A 19,345-nucleotide genomic window follows, 5' to 3' on the forward strand; every position below is an offset into this window, starting at 1 on the left:
TCACTTACCGAAAACCAAACACTTCTAACGGTTGCACAAGGAATGGTAATCAAGTCTACTCTCACACTAAAATTGTCTGAAAATCAAAAATTAAACTTTTCACTCGAGGGAAGACTTGAACCAAGGACCTCTCGCTCCGCAGCTGCTCACGCTGACCACGTGTTTTTTTTTTTTTTCAATTTATTGGTCATAACATTCCACAGTCGTACGGGACCACGGCGCTCCTGAGCTCAAACTATCCTCGATGTTGCCTATCTTGCGCATGGACTGCTCAGTTTGTATATTTTGCTTATTTTTTTCATAGTTCCACACAACTTCTTCCTGTTTTCTCGATTGACCTGTGTTCAGTTTTTCAAGGCCTATCCATTGTGCCGACTTATAACTAAATCTGAGGGGGGTGCGATAGGGAGGTTCGCTTGTTAGTAGTTAGGCAGTCATATTTCTCTTCAGATGTCTTCAATGGCGTTTCGATCGCTATGTTGGGCTCTTCTTTAGGATTTCACAGGTGCCCATGGATGGCTGGTCTATTTTCCCCGGCATTTTCCGAAATGCGGGGTTACTGGGTGAAATTTTTCAGGCTGCCGTTGGTGGGCCATCGTCACCGAATAATTACTGGGAAGCAGATATTCAACGAGAAACTTGTCATGTCGCCTCAGTGATTTGCTGGTAATGTTCCTCGCTGCCGACCCAGGGAGAGAGACATGACAGCCTCGAAGAAGAAAGTCGAACATTCGTGGTGGCGAACCGAAGCAGATGGCACATTGATGTTGATGATCCTGACGCCACCAAACTGACAGCCATATCTCTGGCATCCAGGCGAGAGGCAACTGCATCAGCGAGGATACCATCACGTAAGAGAATCGCCATCCCTCTACCAGTAGAGTAGGGGAAGCATGGGAGACACATACTGTAAAGCTGTGGGGAGCACAAAAAGTTGTAGAATGCACCTCCTAAAGGAGGGCAACTTCAACATCCACAGCATACAGCATTTCACGGACTAATACCAGTTTATGGCGCACATGAATGGATTGACAGTGACAGTGACCGTGGCTATGCGATGAGTTAGAAAAGCTGACATCGCCAGTAGGGAGGACGACGCAAAAGCGGAGGAAGCATGGGCAGCTCCGCATCAGGACTCCATGGAAGGGCACATCACTGTGGTGGGGAGGCGCTGTTCTCACTAAAGGGGTTCCATCGCTCTGCAAACCTCCAGAATGTCCATCCCCAGCTTCAACTTAGCCTACCCAGGAGACAGACATCTCACCAGGCCAGTTCAATGGCACACTGTCAGAGATGCGCCCGCAGGTAGCGTCAGGCACAAAAAGTTGAACAACCACTTCAGACACATGCATGGTAAGATCAGTGGCCGTAAGTGGATGCTGACTGGAGACAGAGGTGAAAGAGATGTTGCATCATCTGGTGTCAGGTTGTTTGAAGACAGGGCATCGTCTATAAGAGGGTGCACAAATCCGATGGAGGTAATCATCAGAAGAGGTATGGCACTGCCTCTTCCGTTTCCTCGGCGTCTGTTGCTTCCTAAAATATTATTACATATTAGACGTCGGACAGCTATTGTCTAATATGAGGCCAGACAGCAGAAAAGCAAATGTTGGTACAGCTCTATGATTAAACCATGGTCAGGACAAATGACTTGCGTCTGCTGACAGCCATCGTTCATTGACACTGGTTCGGGCGGCAGTTTAGGAGAGACAAGCGAAACGTTCATAGCATCGTCGAGAGGAGTCGAAGCCAGTGCCGACTGATTCAGAGTGGGCGCAGCAGGCAGCCCCGCCATGGACACGTAAGATAATGGTAAGACATTTGGCCCTGAAGAGAGAGGACATCTCTGATACATGTCTGAACCAATCTACGTCAGAGACATTCAGAATGGACTTGGCATTCCTGGCTACAACCGGAAAAAGTGTGCGGCTGGCCGCCCTACATGCCGGCCGGGTTGGCCGAGCGGTTCTAGGCGCTACAGTCTGGAACCGCGTGACCGCTACTGTCGCAGGTTCGAATCCTGCCTCGGGCATGGGTGTGTGTGATGTCCTTAGGTTAGTTAGGATTAAGTAGTTCTAAGTTCTAGGGGACTGATGACCTCAGATGTTAAGTCCCATAGTGCTCAGAGCCATTTGAACCATTTCAACCACCCTACATCACAACATCCCTGCAGCCGGCAGTAACGAAGTTAGTTCAGTTTTTATCTGACAGTCACTATTGAAGACATGGTAGATTTCGAATGTCTTCGACGTTTCAGCAGCGTGGCTGACGTTGTTGTCATAAGGTTTAAAGGTGGCCACCACAACATATGACGGCACCTCAAATGGGAGTTCGAACACCCTCAACTTTCAGAGGCCAAAACCAGCATGATCAATGACGACAGACCCTATATGGCCGTCAGAGTACCAGAACTTGAGATAGATAGCATGGCGCCACACAACATCGGTGCACAACCCTTCATGCGCCAGCTTTACGTAGACAGTGGTCCCCAAGACCGAAAAATGGATTCCAAGAACAGCTTGCGATAGGGAGACGCATTTCTTTCCATATAAACTGTTCTGCTTCATACGCTTTTGGTCGTTCATGATCCAAAGCAAAAGTTAATTTAAACGTGGCTTGGCAAGAGGAAAATGCCATGATGATCGATGAATTTGGACACAGAGACAAACCGCTATGTGGTAGTAAACAGAAGCTCTCGCTGGCAAGTAGCACGATAGTTGAGATACAAACAAGACGTACTCACCTCATCATTGCCGACGGCAGACTGACCGACAGAGCTACCCAACCACGACTCACGACCTGCCCAGCTTTACTTCCACCGGTACCCATCTCCTACGTTCCCAACTTCACAGCAGCTTTCATACGATCTCTGGTGTCTTTACAGTTCTTCCCTGGTGGTGATGATGATGTTTGGTTTGTGGGGCGCTCAACTGCGTGGTTATCAGCGCCCGTACAATTACCCAATCTTTGCTCAGTCCAAATTCGCCACTTTCCTGGATGATGATGAAACGATGAGGACAACACAAACACCCAGTCATCTCGAGGCAGGTGAAAATCCCTGATCCCGCCGGGAATCGAACCCGGTTCCCTGGTGGTACCAATAGCCATTACTACTGCTTGGGTAGATCAGTCGGTAGACCACTTGCCCGCAACAGACAAAGATCTCGAGTTCGAATAACAGCCTAGCACACAGTTTTAATCTATCTGAAAGTTTCAAACCCACGTTTAAAGCAGGGAAGGGGAAGCTAATACTTTTCTCTCTCAACACCAAAACACCTGCTTTTCTCAGCCATCATCTTTCGCAGAATGGAAGAACAGCCTCTGTTCTCTACACTCCTCTCTTTGCAGGTTTAAAGAAAGCATGACGTGAACATATGTCTTACATCCGTCAAATGGCTAAGAAAGTAGCATACATCAATTACTTAGGTACACACGTTAATGAGTGAAGTGCACATTGAAAACAGAGAAGCATACACCCTTTGAGACAAAATAAGCAGAAAGAACACAAAAAATAAATATTGATTACAACAGGTTTGATTCCATGTGGAATCAGACTGTGCAGCAACTGCATTTATTTTAAGAAATAAAGACTAAAGCAATCAGTCGCAAACACTGTTTACTGCAAATCCAGACTTTGGAGACTTTGTGGCCTTCTTTGGTGCAGTAAACGTAAATTAAAACTTTGGAACCACTTATACGGGGTGGTTGGAAACAGACTGAAAAGCTTGTAAGGGTTTTGCAGAATATGCCGTGCTTAGAAATAATTCTAAAGAAAAAAATTCGACACATTGCGCCGTTTCCGAATTAATTAGTATTGAAGTTAGCCAGTCAGGCCATTGCGTACGCAAACTCAAGCGGCCCGCCAGAGACGGTGTCTAAATGGTTCAAATGGCTCTGAGCACTATGGGACTTAACATCTGAGGTCATCAGTCCCCTAGACTTAGAACTACTTAAACCCAACTAACGTAAGGACACCACACACATCCATGCCCGAGACAGGATTCGAACCTGCGACCGTAGCAGCAGCGCAGTTCCGGACTGAAGCGCCTAGAACCGCTCGGCCACAGCGGCTGGCGTGACGGTGTGCCAAACATGTTCTTAGTTTAGCTTCCAATAACCGAACAATAGAGTGGCACAAAATTGGACAAGGGACTGTAGTAAGGGTCGAACCAGAGCCAAATGCTGAGCTGTCTTGTGCGCTATGAGAACAGCTGGCGGGCCACTTGAATTTGCGCTTGCAACGGCCTGATTGGCTAACTTCAATGCTAATTAACTCTGAAACGGCGCAACGTGTCGAATTTTTTTCTTTAGAATTATTTCTCAGCACAACCAACCGTGCTACACTCTTACAACCTTTTCATACTCTTTTTCACCACTTTGAATGTACACATAGTCTCAACTGGACTATCCGAGGTGTCAAAGGCTGAGTTCACACTCGCATTAACTTACGTTTAATCTCTGAACATGACCGCATAGTGGCCGAGATATGGATTTACAATAAACATTACTTGTGACTGATTGCTGTAAACGTCATTACATGATACTGAATACATATTTTAGCACGGATTTCTTCAGTGAGTTCGTGCTCGTATTTTTTAACTAGCTTTTACGGTGTTTTGGTGAACCTAACTCTGTGAATACTTTATGTGTTTTTGTTCTGCTCAGTTGTGTAGCATGTACTCTGTGATCGCATCTAGTGGCAGTTAGATGCAATGACGCTCATAGTGAATGCATGTTGATGTATTGGGTTTGTATGTGTTTCAGGTACCGAGGAAACGCCAATATGTGGCTCTGGCAGTACTCCATGTGTGCAGAAAAGTGCTGGTAAGAAAGTGCATCATATCGAGAGCCACTCTTTTATACAGAACTGTGTTCCCACACAATAAACATTGTTTCGCATTAAAAAAAAAAAGTATCACAGAGTTCATATGTTGTCAAATACATGTTCGTCTTGAACATGTAAGTTGCAATATTTGCATAACCCCACTGGTGCATAGTCGTAACTTATATTTAGCAACCACTTGCATGATTTCCCATTTCGCCTGAAGTGTGCTGTGTACTGGAATAGCGCCATGTCTTTTACCAAAGATAATAAAAAAAGTTTATTCTCATGAGGCGATTCTGTCCTTTACTATTCTCTACTTTCAACGCATCGCTGTAAAACATAATACAATTTGTCTATGTCTGATTTTGGATCTTGCTTTGTAATTATTCTTGTTTTTGAAGGGATCCAGTCTCCCTCACTACTACTAGCTCGCAGTTCGTCGCTGTCCCCTTCAGCTTTGTCCTTTCTAATCGTGTCATCTTCTTCCCATAAAATAATATAATAATAAATTATTACAAATTAATGTATTCATACGTGAAACTTCCTGGCAGATTAAAACTGTGTGCCGGACCGAGACTCGAACTCGGGACCTTTGCCTTTCGCGGGCAAGTGCTCTACAAACTGAGCTACCCAACCACGACCTGTCACCACACCTTCAGTGCTGCTAGTACCTCGTCTCCTATCTTCCAAACTTCACAGAAGCTTTTCCGCGAACCTTGCAGAACTAGCACTCCTGGAAGGAAAGATATTGCGGAGACATGGCTTAGCCACAGCCTGGTAGAGCACTTGCCCGCGAAAGGCGAAGGTCCCGAGTTCGGGTGTGAGTCCGGCACACAGTTTTAATCTGCCACACTCCGCTGCAGAGTGAATATGTCATTCTGGATATTCATACGTACTTACCTATGATTTTTTTCTCCTGTGGTGGCAATGTGGCAAAATCCTTGTTATACATTCCACACATCTCATTCCAAGCTTCGGCCTTTTTACTTTGTTCGAATAATCAGCTGTGGAACAATCTCACAGTACTGGACTAAGTTGCACTTCCGCAATGAAACTCTCTACGTCTAACACACTGTTTTTTTATAGTGTTAGACACGCACGACAGACCTTTACTAGTGATCTAGTCTGGTCATTGAGCAGAAACAATAGAACCGCTGTGTCAATTATGTGTAACGAAGCTGAGCGCGGAAGGAGACAAGCAGCTCACAGTATCCCGTGTGAAAGCTCCCATGAAGCTCTGTGTAAAGGGTGTGCCGGGCGATTCACTTGACAAGCTACACTGTGGCTCAGTGAGCCGAAATGGACGTCTGCGTCTCTCGTGTGAAAGGTCGCGTAATGTGCAATGCAACGCGAATCGTTTCAGCTCTCTGCAGCTAAATGCACCGCCTCCCGTGTGAAAGCGCCCTTACCCCACTGAACTATTGTTGCAATTTATAGCCGAGTCAGTACTGCTTCGATTCTCGAGCTCTTTGATGCTCTTTTGTTCTTCACAGTTCGCACTGGTTCTCCGTGAAACGTATGTTCTCTGAGCGTCTTCCAGCTTTGGTGGATGTGATGGCCGGTGAGATTTTAATAAACTGAGTGCCGGATCCCAGGCCTTATTTAAATTGAACCCTCCGGCCCTGTTTGTCCGGTTTTCTGACTTCTTTATTTCGACAGACTCATTAATTATCCTGTTCCAGAAACTTGGCGTTTGCACCCCATAATTCATTTCATGATTATATTCGAGGCAATAGTGGACGGGGAATTGAATTCGGCTATAAATGGCCGTGTGAGAGCAATATTTCACAATCTGCAAAAAACTTTATAATCTGGGATACTATTGCCACGATAAATCATGTGAGAAATAAAACTGCTTCAGCCGGAAAATCCTTTTATTCTTAGGTACTCCCGGTTTCACAGCACTTAACAGCTGCAACTTCAGATGCAAATCTGCATGTAACTGGAAGAACAACTACGTAGAAAAATATGTAATCACAAGCTAAGATGAAATCGTAACGAAAAATGCACTCACTAGAGTCAAGTAATGACATACGAGGGTCATTTTTATAGTTAGATCCAATTTTTGATGAGAGTAAGAGGAACTTGATTTATGAACGTAAATTGTATTACAAATTGCAATATGAACATTTTTTTCACTTTTCAACATAGTCATCATGAATATTTAAACATTTGTCAAGACGTAGCACCAGCTTTTGGATCCCAGCATCAAAGAACTCTGCGGCCTGACCATCAAACCAGTTAGTAACAGTTTCTTTCAACTTCTCATCATTTTACAAGCGCTTTCCGTGTTTTGGATACAGATGAAAATATGATGGTGCTAAGTCAGGGCTGCACGAAGAATGATCTAGTAATTCCCTACGAAACTTGCCCGATTGCGTCTTTGTTCTTGCCACAATGTGAGGCCGAGCATTGTCGTGGAGCAAAATGCCACCGCTAAAAGCCGGCGATTTTGAACAGCACGCTTAAGCTTTAATAATGTTTCATAGTACCTCTCAGCATTTATTGTCACTCCTCTTGACAAGAAGTGTAACAGAAGAATGCTTTACCGGTCCCAGAAAACAGTGGCCATGATTTTCCGTATTGAAGATTCTTGTTTGAATTTTCGTGTTTCGTCGGGGAGTCTAAATGATGCCACTCACTGGATTGATATTTATTCTCTGGACTGTAGTGTCCCTTCCACGTTTCATCACCAGTCAGAGTGTGACTGAAGAACTCGTCATTGTCATAGTGATAGCGCTCCAAACCGGACAAAGAATGTGCCATTCGCTTTGTTTTGTGTTCTTTTGTCAACATTTTCGGCCCCATCTCGCACACATTTTTGTAGTGAAGTTTGTCAGTAACAATGTGATAAAGGACTGATGTTGAAACTTGTGCAAATTTCTAATGCAGCTCATCAATAATGAAGCGCCTGTTCTAGCGAGTTGCCTCATCAACTTTTTGTGTCAAATCTTTATTCATCAACTTTTTGTGTCAAATCTTTATTCATGACAGTAGGCCGTCCAGATCATTCTTCATAATGAGGATTTCTCCTTCCTTCATTAAACAACGTACACCATTTACGCACATTTCCACCATTCATTACAGCTGCATCACAAACTTGAACAAGTTGTCGATGAATTTCAGCAGGACGAACTTATTTTGCATTTAAGAACCGAATAACCGAGCACACTTCACAATCGGCGAATTACTGATTCGCACGGTAACAATTGAAGCGATATAACCATACAACTAAGACCAGCAGACACGTGAGCGTATTGGCGGCATAGTGAGAGATTAGCCAAGAATGTCCGACCGTGAACGGACATCACGTGGCAGGAAACGCGGACATGGTGCGCTACCGGTTCTTACTTTCAAAATGACCCTCATACATGAGAAATTACGGGAAGACCTAGCCTTCATAGTCAGTTCCACGGAATAGATTATCCGCAGAAAGGTGTATGTCTTAAAAATTATAAGATATGACAGGGAACGCTTCCGTAAAACCTACGGAGAACGGTAAAAAATAGTGAAGAGAAATTTTACGCAGTGTTACATGGATTAGAAGGAACTGGAAGAGGCAGTCATCGAACGTCATCGTGTATAAGTGAGCACCCACTATGACTTGTTGGCTAGGTGACAGTCCACCGATTAAAAACTTTTAAACGTGGTAATAGTTGTCGAGGAAAATGGACGGGCATATCTGTCCTCCCATTAAAACCTAGATTCCAACATGATGCTATAATAAGGAGCTGCGATCCATGACGTGAAGGTTTAGCCAGCAAACCAAATAAGTTGCACAAAGCATGAACATCAGACAGACGTAAAAGGAAAACACTAACATGTAATGCAGAAACGATAGATGCCATGTTTCTTGACTTCCGCAAGGCGTTCGATACAGTTCCCCACAGTCGTTTAATGAACAAAGTAAGAGCATATGGACTATCAGACCAGTTGTGTGATTGGATTGAAGAGTTCCTAGATAACAGAACGCAGCATGTCATTCTCAATGGAGAGAAGTCTTCCGAAGTAAGAATAATTTCAGGCGTGCCGCAGGGAAGTGTCGTAGGACCGTTGCTATTCACAATATACATAAACGACCTTGTGGATAACATCGGAAGTTCACTGAGGCTTTTTGCGGATGCTGCTGTAGTATATCGAGAGGTTGTAACAATGGAAAACTGTACTGAAATGCAGGAGGATCTGCAGCGAATTGACGCATGGTGCAGGGAATGGCAATTGAATCTCAATGTAGACAAGTGTAATGTGCTGCGAATACATAGAAAGAAAGATCCCTTGTCATTCAGCTACAATATAGCAGGTCAGCAACTGGAAGCAGTTAATTCCATAAATTATCTGGGCGTACGCATTAGGAGTGGTTTAAAATGGAATGATCATATAAAGTTGATCGTCGGTAAAGCAGATGCCAGACTGAGATTCATTGGAAGAATCCTAAGGAAATGCAATCCGAAAACAAAGGAAGTAGGTTACAGTACAAATGTTCGCCCACTGCTTGAATGCTGCTCACCAGTGTGGGATCCGTACCAGATAGCGTTGATAGAAGAGATAGAGAAGAGCCAACGGAGAGCAGCGCGCTTCGTTACAGGATCATTTAGTAATCGCGAAAGCGTTACGGAGATGATAGATAAACTCCAGTGGAAGACTCTGCAGGAGAGACGCTCAGTAGCTCGGTACGGGCTTTTGTTGAAGTTTCGAGAACATACCTTCACCGAGGAGTCAAGCAGTATACGTATATCTCGCGAAGTGACTATGAGGATAAAATCAGAGAGATAGAGCCCACACAGAGGCATACCGACAATCTTTCTTTTCACGAACAATACGAGACTGGAATAGAAGTGAGAGTCGATAGAGGTACTCAAAGTACCCTCCGCCACACACCGTCAGGTGGCTTGCGGTGTATGGATGCAGATGTAAATAAACTAAATCGTACCCAAGAAACAGGCTGATATACTGCGAACACGGAAGGGATGGTAAAGATTGATTTCAAAAGAAGGAACTTACAAGAAAGAGAGATACGCACCATTGTGGGCAGTGCACATCAAAATGACCAAGCGCTACTGGGAAACACGAGTAACAGGCCAGCAAGCAGCGCGGGCATGCGCGATGGAATGTGTACATGAACACGGACCGCTACGGTCGCTGGTTCGAATCCTGCCTAGGGCACGGATTTGTGTGATGTCCTTAGGTTAGTTAGGTTTAAGTAATTCTAAGGTCTAGGGGAGTTATGACCTCAGAAGTTGAGTCCCATAGTGCTCAGAGCCATTTGAGCCATGAACACGGAAGCAGGAACGATGTGGAATGTCTGTGTCAGACTCTTGCGGGTTGGACGAGAAGGCTGCGTAGATCCCTTGCATTTAATAAACAATACAAATGTTCTTACACGTCTAAGTGAATCTACGATATCGTATGTCAATAAATCAAAGAGCCAAAATATCCAAAAGCACAAAAGTTGCCTAATTTATGTTTTTAGTTAGCATTAAAAAGGAAAAATTAAATATGTAATTGTTATAAACTGAGGTGACAGAAGTCGTGGGGTACCTCCTAATATCGTGTCGGACGTCTTTTGCCAGGCGTAGTGCAGCAATCGACGTGGTATGGATTCCATGAGTCATTGAAAGTCCCCAGTAGAAACATTGAGTCATGCTGCGTCTATAGCCATCCATAATTGCGGAAGCGTTGCCGGTGTAGTATTTTGTGCACGAACTGACCTCTCTGTTATGTCCCATAAATGCTCGACGAGCTTCATGGCGGCCGATCTGGGTGGCCAAATCATTCGCTCGCATTGTCCAGTATGTTCTGACATGGAGCTTTGTCAACCACAAAAATTCCATCATTGTTTCAGAACCTGAGGTCCCTGAACGGCTGCAAATTGTCTCCAAGTAGCCGAAAATAACCAGTTAAAGTCAATGACCTATTCAGTTTGATCAAAAGAACGAATCTCTTCCCTGTAGATACAACCCACACCATTATGGAGCCACCATCAGCTAACGAAGTGACAACTTGGGTCCATGACTTCGTGGCGTCTGCGCTACTTTCGATTCCTACCATCAGCTCATACCAATTGGAATCGGGACTCATCTGACCAGGCCACGTTTTCCAATCATCTAGGGTCCAACCGGCACGGTCACGACTCCAGGAGAGCGGCGGTAGACGATGTCGTGCTGTTAGCAAAGGCACTCGCGTCGGTCGGCTAATGCCATAGCCCATTAACGCCAAATGTCGCTGGAGTTACAAGCGTTTGGGGTACAACACAGCAGCACAACTGCGAGGCGTGGATTTGACAAGTCCACGGTAGGTTTCCGGAAGTATGTACGTCTACCCACCGGTCGCACAATTCCCATAGCTTGGCAGGGAGCTGCCGTCCGGTGGCGTCTCAACTGCACGAGCTGTAACTATTGTCGCCTTGCTGGAGACATTTCTAAGTTATCTAATGATAATCGTATGATATGTGAGATTGTGGAATACTGTCTTGCAGTATGTAAGGTGTTGTATAGCTAGAGAAGGCCGAAATGCACGAGTTAAACTCAAGCAGTCTGGCGTGAGGTCTGAAATAGGATACGGAATGAATGCTATAAAGAAAAGTACGTAGCTTCTGGAATACTTAACTTTAATCCACACTTGTAGAACATTGCTCTTGATGATACAGAAGTACACTCCTGGAAATTGAAATAAGAACACCGTGAATTCATTGTCCCAGGAAGGGGAAACTTTATTGACACATTCCTGGGGTCAGATACATCACATGATCACACTGACAGAACCACAGGCACATAGACACAGGCAACAGAGCATGCACAATGTCGGCACTAGTACAGTGTATATCCACCTTTCGCAGCAATGCAGGCTGCTATTCTCCCATGGAGACGATCGTAGAGATGCTGGATGTAGTCCTGTGGAACGGCTTGCCATGCCATTTCCACCTGGCGCCTCAGTTGGACCAGCGTTCGTGCTGGACGTGCAGACCGCGTGAGACGACGCTACATCCAGTCCCAAACATGCTCAATGGGGGACAGATCCGGAGATCTTGCTGGCCAGGGTAGTTGACTTACACCTTCTAGAGCACATTGGGTGGCACGGGATACATGCGGACGTGCATTGTCCTGTTGGAACAGCAAGTTCCCTTGCCGGTCTAGGAATGGTAGAACAATGGGTTCGATGACGGTTTGGATGTACCGTGCACTATTCAGTGTCCCCTCGACGATCACCAGTGGTGTACGGCCAGTGTAGGAGATCGCTCCCCACACCATGATGCCGGGTGTTGGCCCTGTGTGCCTCGGTCGTATGCAGTCCTGATTGTGGCGCTCACCTGCACGGCGCCAAACACGCATACGACCATCATTGGCACCAAAGCAGAAGCGACTCTCATCGCTGAAGACGACACGTCTCCAATCGTCCCTCCATTCACGCCTGTCGCGACACCACTGGAGGCGGGCTGCACGATGTTGGGGCGTGAGCGGAAGACGGCCTAACGGTGTGCGGGACCGTAGCCCAGCTTCATGGAGACGGTTGCGAATGGTCCTCGCCGATACCCCAGGAGCAACAGTGTCCCTAATTTGCTGGGAAGTGGCGGTGCGGTCCCCTACGGCACTGCGTAATATCCTACGGTCTTGGCGTGCATCCGTGCGTCGCTGCGGTCCGGTCCCAGGTCGACGAGCACGTGCACCTTCCGCCGACCACTGGCGACAACATCGATGTACTGTGGAGACCTCACGCCCCACGTGTTGAGCAATTCGGCGGTACGTCCACCCGGCCTCCCGCATGCCCACTATACGCCCTCGCTCAAAGTCCGTCAACTGCACATACGGTTCACGTCCACGCTGTCGCGGCATGCTACCAGTGTTAAAGACTGCGATGGAGCTCCGTATGCCACGGCAAACTGGCTGACACTGACGGCGGCGGTGCACAAATGCTGCGCAGCTAGCGCCATTCGACGGCCAACACCGCGGTTCCTGGTGTGTCCGCTGTGCCGTGCGTGTGATCATTGCTTGTACAGCCCTCTCGCAGTGTCCGGAGCAAGTATGGTGGGTCTGACACACCGGTGTCAATGTGTTCTTTTTTCCATTGCCAGGAGTGTATTATAGCAATTGAATACGGCGCCTTGCTAGGTCATAGCAACTGTAGCTGTAGGCTATGTTAACTATCGTCTCGGCAAATGAGAGCGTAATTCTCAGTGAACCATGGCTAGCAACGTCGGGTGTACAACTGGTGCGAGTGCTAGTACGTCTCTCTAGACCTGCCGTGTGGTGGCGCTCGGTCTGCAATTACTGACAGTGGCGACACGCGGGTCCGTCGTATACTAGCGGGCCGCGGCCAATTTAAAAGCTACCACCTAGCAAGTGTGGTGTCTGGCGGTGACATCACATAAGGAATCTACTTGCTGACAACTGATATGAAAAAAGAACTGAATTAGTTACAAACTACGGTGTGCACATACTTTATTCAACATGGAAACGTCACTACAGATATTCGGATTCAGGTTATGACATGTTCGGTATTCCTGTCATTTTTGGCGATGACGTGGCGCAGACGAATAGCGGAATTCTGCATGGCCCACTGAAGTGTCGGAACATTGGGTTGGGTTGATTTGGTGGAAGAGACCAAACAGTGAGGTTATCGGTGTCATTGTATTAGGGAAGGACGGGGAAGGACGTCAAAGGAACCATCCCGGCATTTGCCTGAAGCGATTTAGGGAAATCACGGAAAACCTAAATCAGGATGGCCGGACGCGGAATTGAGCCGTCGTCCTCTCGAATGCGGGTCCAGTGTGCTAACCGCTCGGTTGTCGGAACATTGATGCTGTCGATGACCTTCTCAATGGTTGTTTTCAATTCAGCAGTGGTTTTGGAGATTATTACTGTACACCTTGCCTTTAATATAGCCCCACAAAAGGTGGTCGCATGTGTACAGATCCGGAGAATAAGCGGGCAATCGAGGCCCATGCCAGCGGCCTATGGGTACCCCATAGCCAGAATGCGGTACCAAAGCGCTCCTCGAGGACATCATTCTCCTGCTTCGATGGGGTCGATCTCTGTCTTGCATGAAGCACATTTTGTCAAAATCAGGGTCACTTTGGACAATGGGAATGAAATCATCTTCCAAAACTTTCACGTACTGTTCGGTAGCCATTGTGCCATCAAGGAATATCGCACCGATTATTCCTTGATTGGACACTGCACACCACACAGTGAGCCGTTAAGGGTGAAGTGACTTCCCGATCGCGAAATGCAAATTCTTGTTCCCCTAAATGCGCCAATTTTGCCTATTGACAAAACCATCCAAATGAAAGTGGGCTTCGTCGCTAGACCAAACCATAATCTGCATACTAATTCCCATCTTGCCCAGTTGGTATATTTGTCTCTGCCGCCATATACAAGGGCTGTATGGGCTTTCCGACCACGGTATTTCCTATGGTTTTGTAGACGCCACTTGTGCCGAGGGACTTCCAACCAAGTAGTTTTCCACCTTGCGATTTCCGACCAGGGCCTCCCCCACTACTGATTTATGCCAGCCATTCAACTGCTGCAGCCGGCCTTGGTAGCCGAGCGGATCTAGGCGCTACAGTCTGCAACCGCGCGACCGCTACGGTCGCAGGTTCGAATCCTGCCTCGGGCATGGATATGTGTGATGTCCTTAGGTTAGTTAGGTTTAAGTAGTTCTAAGTTCTAGGGGACTGATGACCTGACATGTTAAGTCCCATAGTGCTGGCTGGCTCCGAGCACTATGGGACTAACTTCTCAGGTCATCAGTCGCCTAGAACTTAGAAATACTTAAACCTAACTAACTTACGGACATCACACACATCCGTACCCGAGGCAAGATTCGAACCTGCGACCGTAGCAGTCGCGCGGTTTCAGACTGTAGTGCCTAGAACCGCTCGGCCACTCCGGTCGTCCACATAGTGCTCAGAGCCATTTGAACCAACTGCAGCAGATATGTTGTCACTGTCAGTCAAGCGTTCATTTCTGCATGCGAGGGGCGTCCAATAAGTAATGCAACATATTTTTTTGGTTGGTTTGATTTGGTTTGTAGGCGCACATTTTTTTCTGAAAGCAGTTTTCAGTCAGGTTTCCAATACACCATGTTATTCCACAGTTTTTTGGCTATAAAACCCTGTTTTTCAACATAATTAAGTTCAATGTGACCGCCTCACATCACTTTACTTGGAGGGCCTGTATGCTCGCATGGTTCTACTCTACTGGTCGACGTCGGAGCCAATGGTTTCACGTATCAATTACCTCTCCATCATCTACATACTGCTTTACCGCAGAGTGCAACCTTCACAGGGCCTAACAGATGGAAGCCGAGAGGTGCGAGATCCGGGCTGTAGAGTGGATGAGGAAGAACAGTCCAATGAAGTCTTCGGGGCTCCTGTCGGGTGTGCAGACTTTTGTGAATCCTTGCGTTGTCATGGAGAAGGAGAAGTTAGTTTGCATTTTTGTGGCGACGAACACGCAGAAGTCGTTTCTTTAGTTTCCTGAGGTTTCTACAATAACTTCAGAGCTGATCGTTGGACATTAAGAGAGAGGACATCAAACAGAATAACTTCCCCGTCGCCATGGCTTTACTGGATGAGAGTGCGGTTTTGATCTTATTCTTCGGAGGAGAAGTGACGTGGCGCCACTCCATGGATTGCCGTTTCGTCTCCGGTTCGAAGTGATGATCCCATGTTCCCTCTCCTGTGACGATAACTGGAAAAAAAATTGTCAGGATCAGCCTCGTAACGCGCGAGCAATTCCGCTCAGATGGTCTTATGTTGCTGTTTACGGTCTTCTGTTAGTCGGCGAGGAACCCAGCGCGCACATACCTTTGACTGATGGATGATTCTATCAGCACTACCAATAGAACGTCCTTTTGCGCAGCGAGGTGTTTGATTGCGATCCGTCAATCATCTCGAACGAGAGTGTCCGCACGTTCCAGCTCTGGAAGAGTGACAGTTGCGTGCGGTCGACCGGCACACAGGAGATCAGAAAGGTTCTCACGACCCTGTTACGATGGTGACAGGCGCCTCACCCAACGACTCGTCGTGCTTTTGTTCATTGGCAGGTCTCCGTACATTTTCTGCAAACGCCTATGAAAATATGCTATGTTCTTCTTTTCTGCCAAAAGAAACTCAACGACAGCTCTCTGCTTGGAACGCACTTCTTTTACACGCGCCATTTTTAAGGCGACGTATACCGGCACCACCTATTGGCACTTTATGACACTGAAGGGCCTATTCCACCATTTCATACAAAAAAAATTCCCATTTTTTCAACCGAAATTGGCAATGTTCGCCGAAACATCCTTTTGCAGCTGCAATTTTCACTTCTGCCCCTGTGGAAGAAAATACAAGAACTGGGATCGACGGAGCGATACGGGAATAGCGAATAAGTGCTGTTGTTTTGCTGCATGTATGCTGCAATGGTACATCTTCCACCAAGCTCACTTGATGAAGCGTGGATGGCGACAATGGGCGAAATGCCTAGTGGAAAATAGGACATGAAATTCGCAGACTGTATGGTCAATCAATGGACGGAAAATCCTACAATACCAATTGAAATGTGGGAAGTTCTTAACCAGCATTTCTTAGATATTGGCCGGCCGCTGTGACCGACGGTTCTAGGCGCTTCAGTCCGGAATCGCGCTGCTGCTACGGTCGCGGGTTCGAATCCTGCCTGGGGCATGGATGTAGTGTGATGTCTTTAGGTTAGCTAGGTTTAAGTAGTTCTAAGTCTAGGGAACTGATGACCTCAGATGTTAAGTCCCTTAATGCTCAGAGCCATTTTGATAGATATTGACAAAAGTTTAGGACATCATAAGAACATATACTGAGGCGACAAAAGTTATCGGGAACCTCCTAATATCGTGTCGGACCTCCGTTTCCTTTCCGTTCAATTCGAATACCTACATCATTCTAAATATAAAATTCATGAAATATATAATAATTAACACATAGATAATTGTCATTTTCACGAAAAATGAATTTCTTTTTACTTCTAATTACGTATCTCACACAAAAATCCAATTTTCATTGCAAATATAAATTTTTAATTACTGATATTTTATAACAGATTGTTAGTAAAGAATGTTTAAAATTAAAAAAATTACAAATTACTTTTTAATCCTTATGTTGTAAAGATCGTTCAAACTTAAAAAATTACAAATTAATTTTTTCATTCTTGTGTTTTTACGTTTCACGGAAACGCTAATGAAACGTGCACCTTTCTTAAAAATTTACCTCGGCTGCGAATCAAATATGCGCCGAGCAATCCATCAGAGAGGCATGCCGTCATTCTGGAAAGCGATCTCACTTTAGGGTGTTAAACACGCTCGGAAATTTGAGAGTTGATTATCTCTAGAATTTTTAAGAGCTGCATAGAAATGCCTTTGGGTGATACACGCCATGTGGTCTCCTTTTAAGTATAATTTGCATGGGTACCTCATGGCGCGGTGTATGAAAGACTATATGAATGTATGGTGTCTTTTCTTTCGGAATTGTCCGAAATAACGGACACCACACATTCATATAAGTTGGGGCTATGAACCCGCTAACTTCAGTGGGAATGCACAATTACGTTCGATCTTCTTCGGGAATCTCAAAGTAGAGAGCATTGAAACAGTCCATGTCTTGCAGTGTGTAAGGAATCTCAAAGTAGAGAGCATGGAGGACAGTCCATGTCTTGCAGTATGTAAGGAATCTCAAAGTAGAGAGCATGGAGGACAGTCGATGTCTTGCAGTATATAAGGAATCTCAAAGTAGAGAGCATGGAGGACAGTCCATGTCTTCCAGTATGTAAGGAATTCAAAGTAGAGAGCATGAAGGACAGTCCATGTCTTGCAGTATGTAAGGAATCTCAAAGTAGAGAGCATGGAGGACAGTCGATGTCTTGCAGTATGTAAGGAATCTCAAAGTAGAGAGCATGGAGGACAGTCCATGTCCTCCATGCTCTCTACTTTGTAATTCCCTCAGGAGATCGAACGTAATTGTTCTGATGGGCTGATGGGTGGCTTTATGTGGGAATGTGGGTCGGTCGGGAGACGTGCAGAGATAGTCCACGCAATTGTGAATTGTGATAAACCCTGTGCCCAAATGGCGCAGTGCTTTACGCAACTGCCTACGAAGCCGGAGATCGCGTGTTCCAGTCCTCGTGCGACACATATTTCCACTCGTCGCCGCTCATTCGCATAAAGTCCTCATGCAGCTGACATCAATAGTTCTCCCCCTTTCCTTTCGTTTCTCCCCTATCCACCTTCAGTTTACATAACAGTAAGAGAGCCTGTGGTGTTGTGCAGACGAGCTGGTGGAACGCGAAGTGGTGAAGAACATCGAGGCGACGAGCGGCGGCGCGGCGGCGCTGGGCCGCACCGACTGCGACTGCCTGCCCGCGTGCACAGTGCTCAACTTCGACGCGGAGACGTCGCAGGCGCACTTCGACTGGGCCAATGTCTTCACCGCCTACGGCGAGAACTTCAGCGAGATGCCAGGGTCAGTAGCACAGTATATCCGCATATTGCTCATTACAGTAATTGTATCCCGTTGTGGCACTTTCTAGCCAAAACAATTTGTTGTTTCCAGAATAAGATTTTCACTCTGCAGCGGCGTGTGCGCTGATATGAAACTTCCTGACAGATTAAAACTGTGTGCTCGACCGAGACTCGAACTCGGTATCTTTGACTTTCGCGGGCAACTGCTCTACCATCTTTTTTTTCATGACTTTAATAATTCTAATCCCAAAGAAAGCAGGTGTGGACAGATGTGAAAATTACCGAACAATCAGTTTAATAAGCCACAGCTGCAAAATACTAACACGAATTCTTTACAGACGAATGGAAAAACTAGTAGAAGCCGACCTCGGGGAAGATCAGTTTGGATTCCGTAGAAATACTGGAACACGTGAGGCAATACTGACTTTACGACTTATCTTAGAAGAAAGATTAAGGAAAGGCAAACCTACGTTTCTAGCATTTGTAGACTTAGAGAAAGCTTTTGACAATGTTGACTGGAATACTCTCTTTCAAATTCTAAAGGTGGCAGGGGTAAAATACAGGGAGCGAAAGGCTATTTACAATTTGTACAGAAACCAGATGTCAGTTATAAGAGTCGAGGGACATGAAAGGGAAGCAGTGGTTGGGAAGGGAGTAAGACAGGGTTGTAGCCTCTCCCCGATGTTATTCAATCTGTATATTGAGCAAGCAGTGAAGGAGACAAAAGAAAAATTTGGAGTAGGTATTAAAATCCATGGCGAAGAAATAAAAACTTTGAGGTTCGCCGATGACATTGTAATTCTGTCAGAGACAGCAAAGGACTTGGAAGAGCAGTTGAACAGTGTGGATGGTGTCTTGAAGGGAGGATATAAGATGAACATCAACAAAAGCAAAACGAGGATAATGGAATGTAGTCGGATTAAGTCGGGTGATGCTGAGGGAATTAGATTAGGAAATGAGACACTTAAAGTAGTAAAGGAGTTTTGCTATTTGGGAAGCAAAATAACTGATGATGGTCGAAGTAGAGAGGATATAAAATGTAGACTGGCAATGGCA

The 19,345-nt window shown here is 45.9% G+C and overlaps 1 protein-coding gene across 1 annotated transcript in view; it reads left to right on the top strand.

Annotated features, from left to right (window-relative positions):
- The window catches only part of LOC126145344 (pickpocket protein 28-like), a 105,585-nt gene that overhangs the window by 69,769 nt on the left and 16,471 nt on the right, over positions 1-19,345 (top strand). The window contains exons 8-9 of the mRNA XM_049915551.1: positions 4,765-4,824; positions 18,098-18,290. Coding sequence (XP_049771508.1) covers positions 4,765-4,824; positions 18,098-18,290 — 253 coding nt within the window. The remainder of the gene's footprint in view (positions 1-4,764; positions 4,825-18,097; positions 18,291-19,345) is intronic.

Source organism: Schistocerca cancellata, chromosome 2 (genome assembly GCF_023864275.1).
Source record: "Schistocerca cancellata isolate TAMUIC-IGC-003103 chromosome 2, iqSchCanc2.1, whole genome shotgun sequence".
Taxonomy (NCBI): Eukaryota; Metazoa; Arthropoda; class Insecta; order Orthoptera; family Acrididae; genus Schistocerca; species Schistocerca cancellata.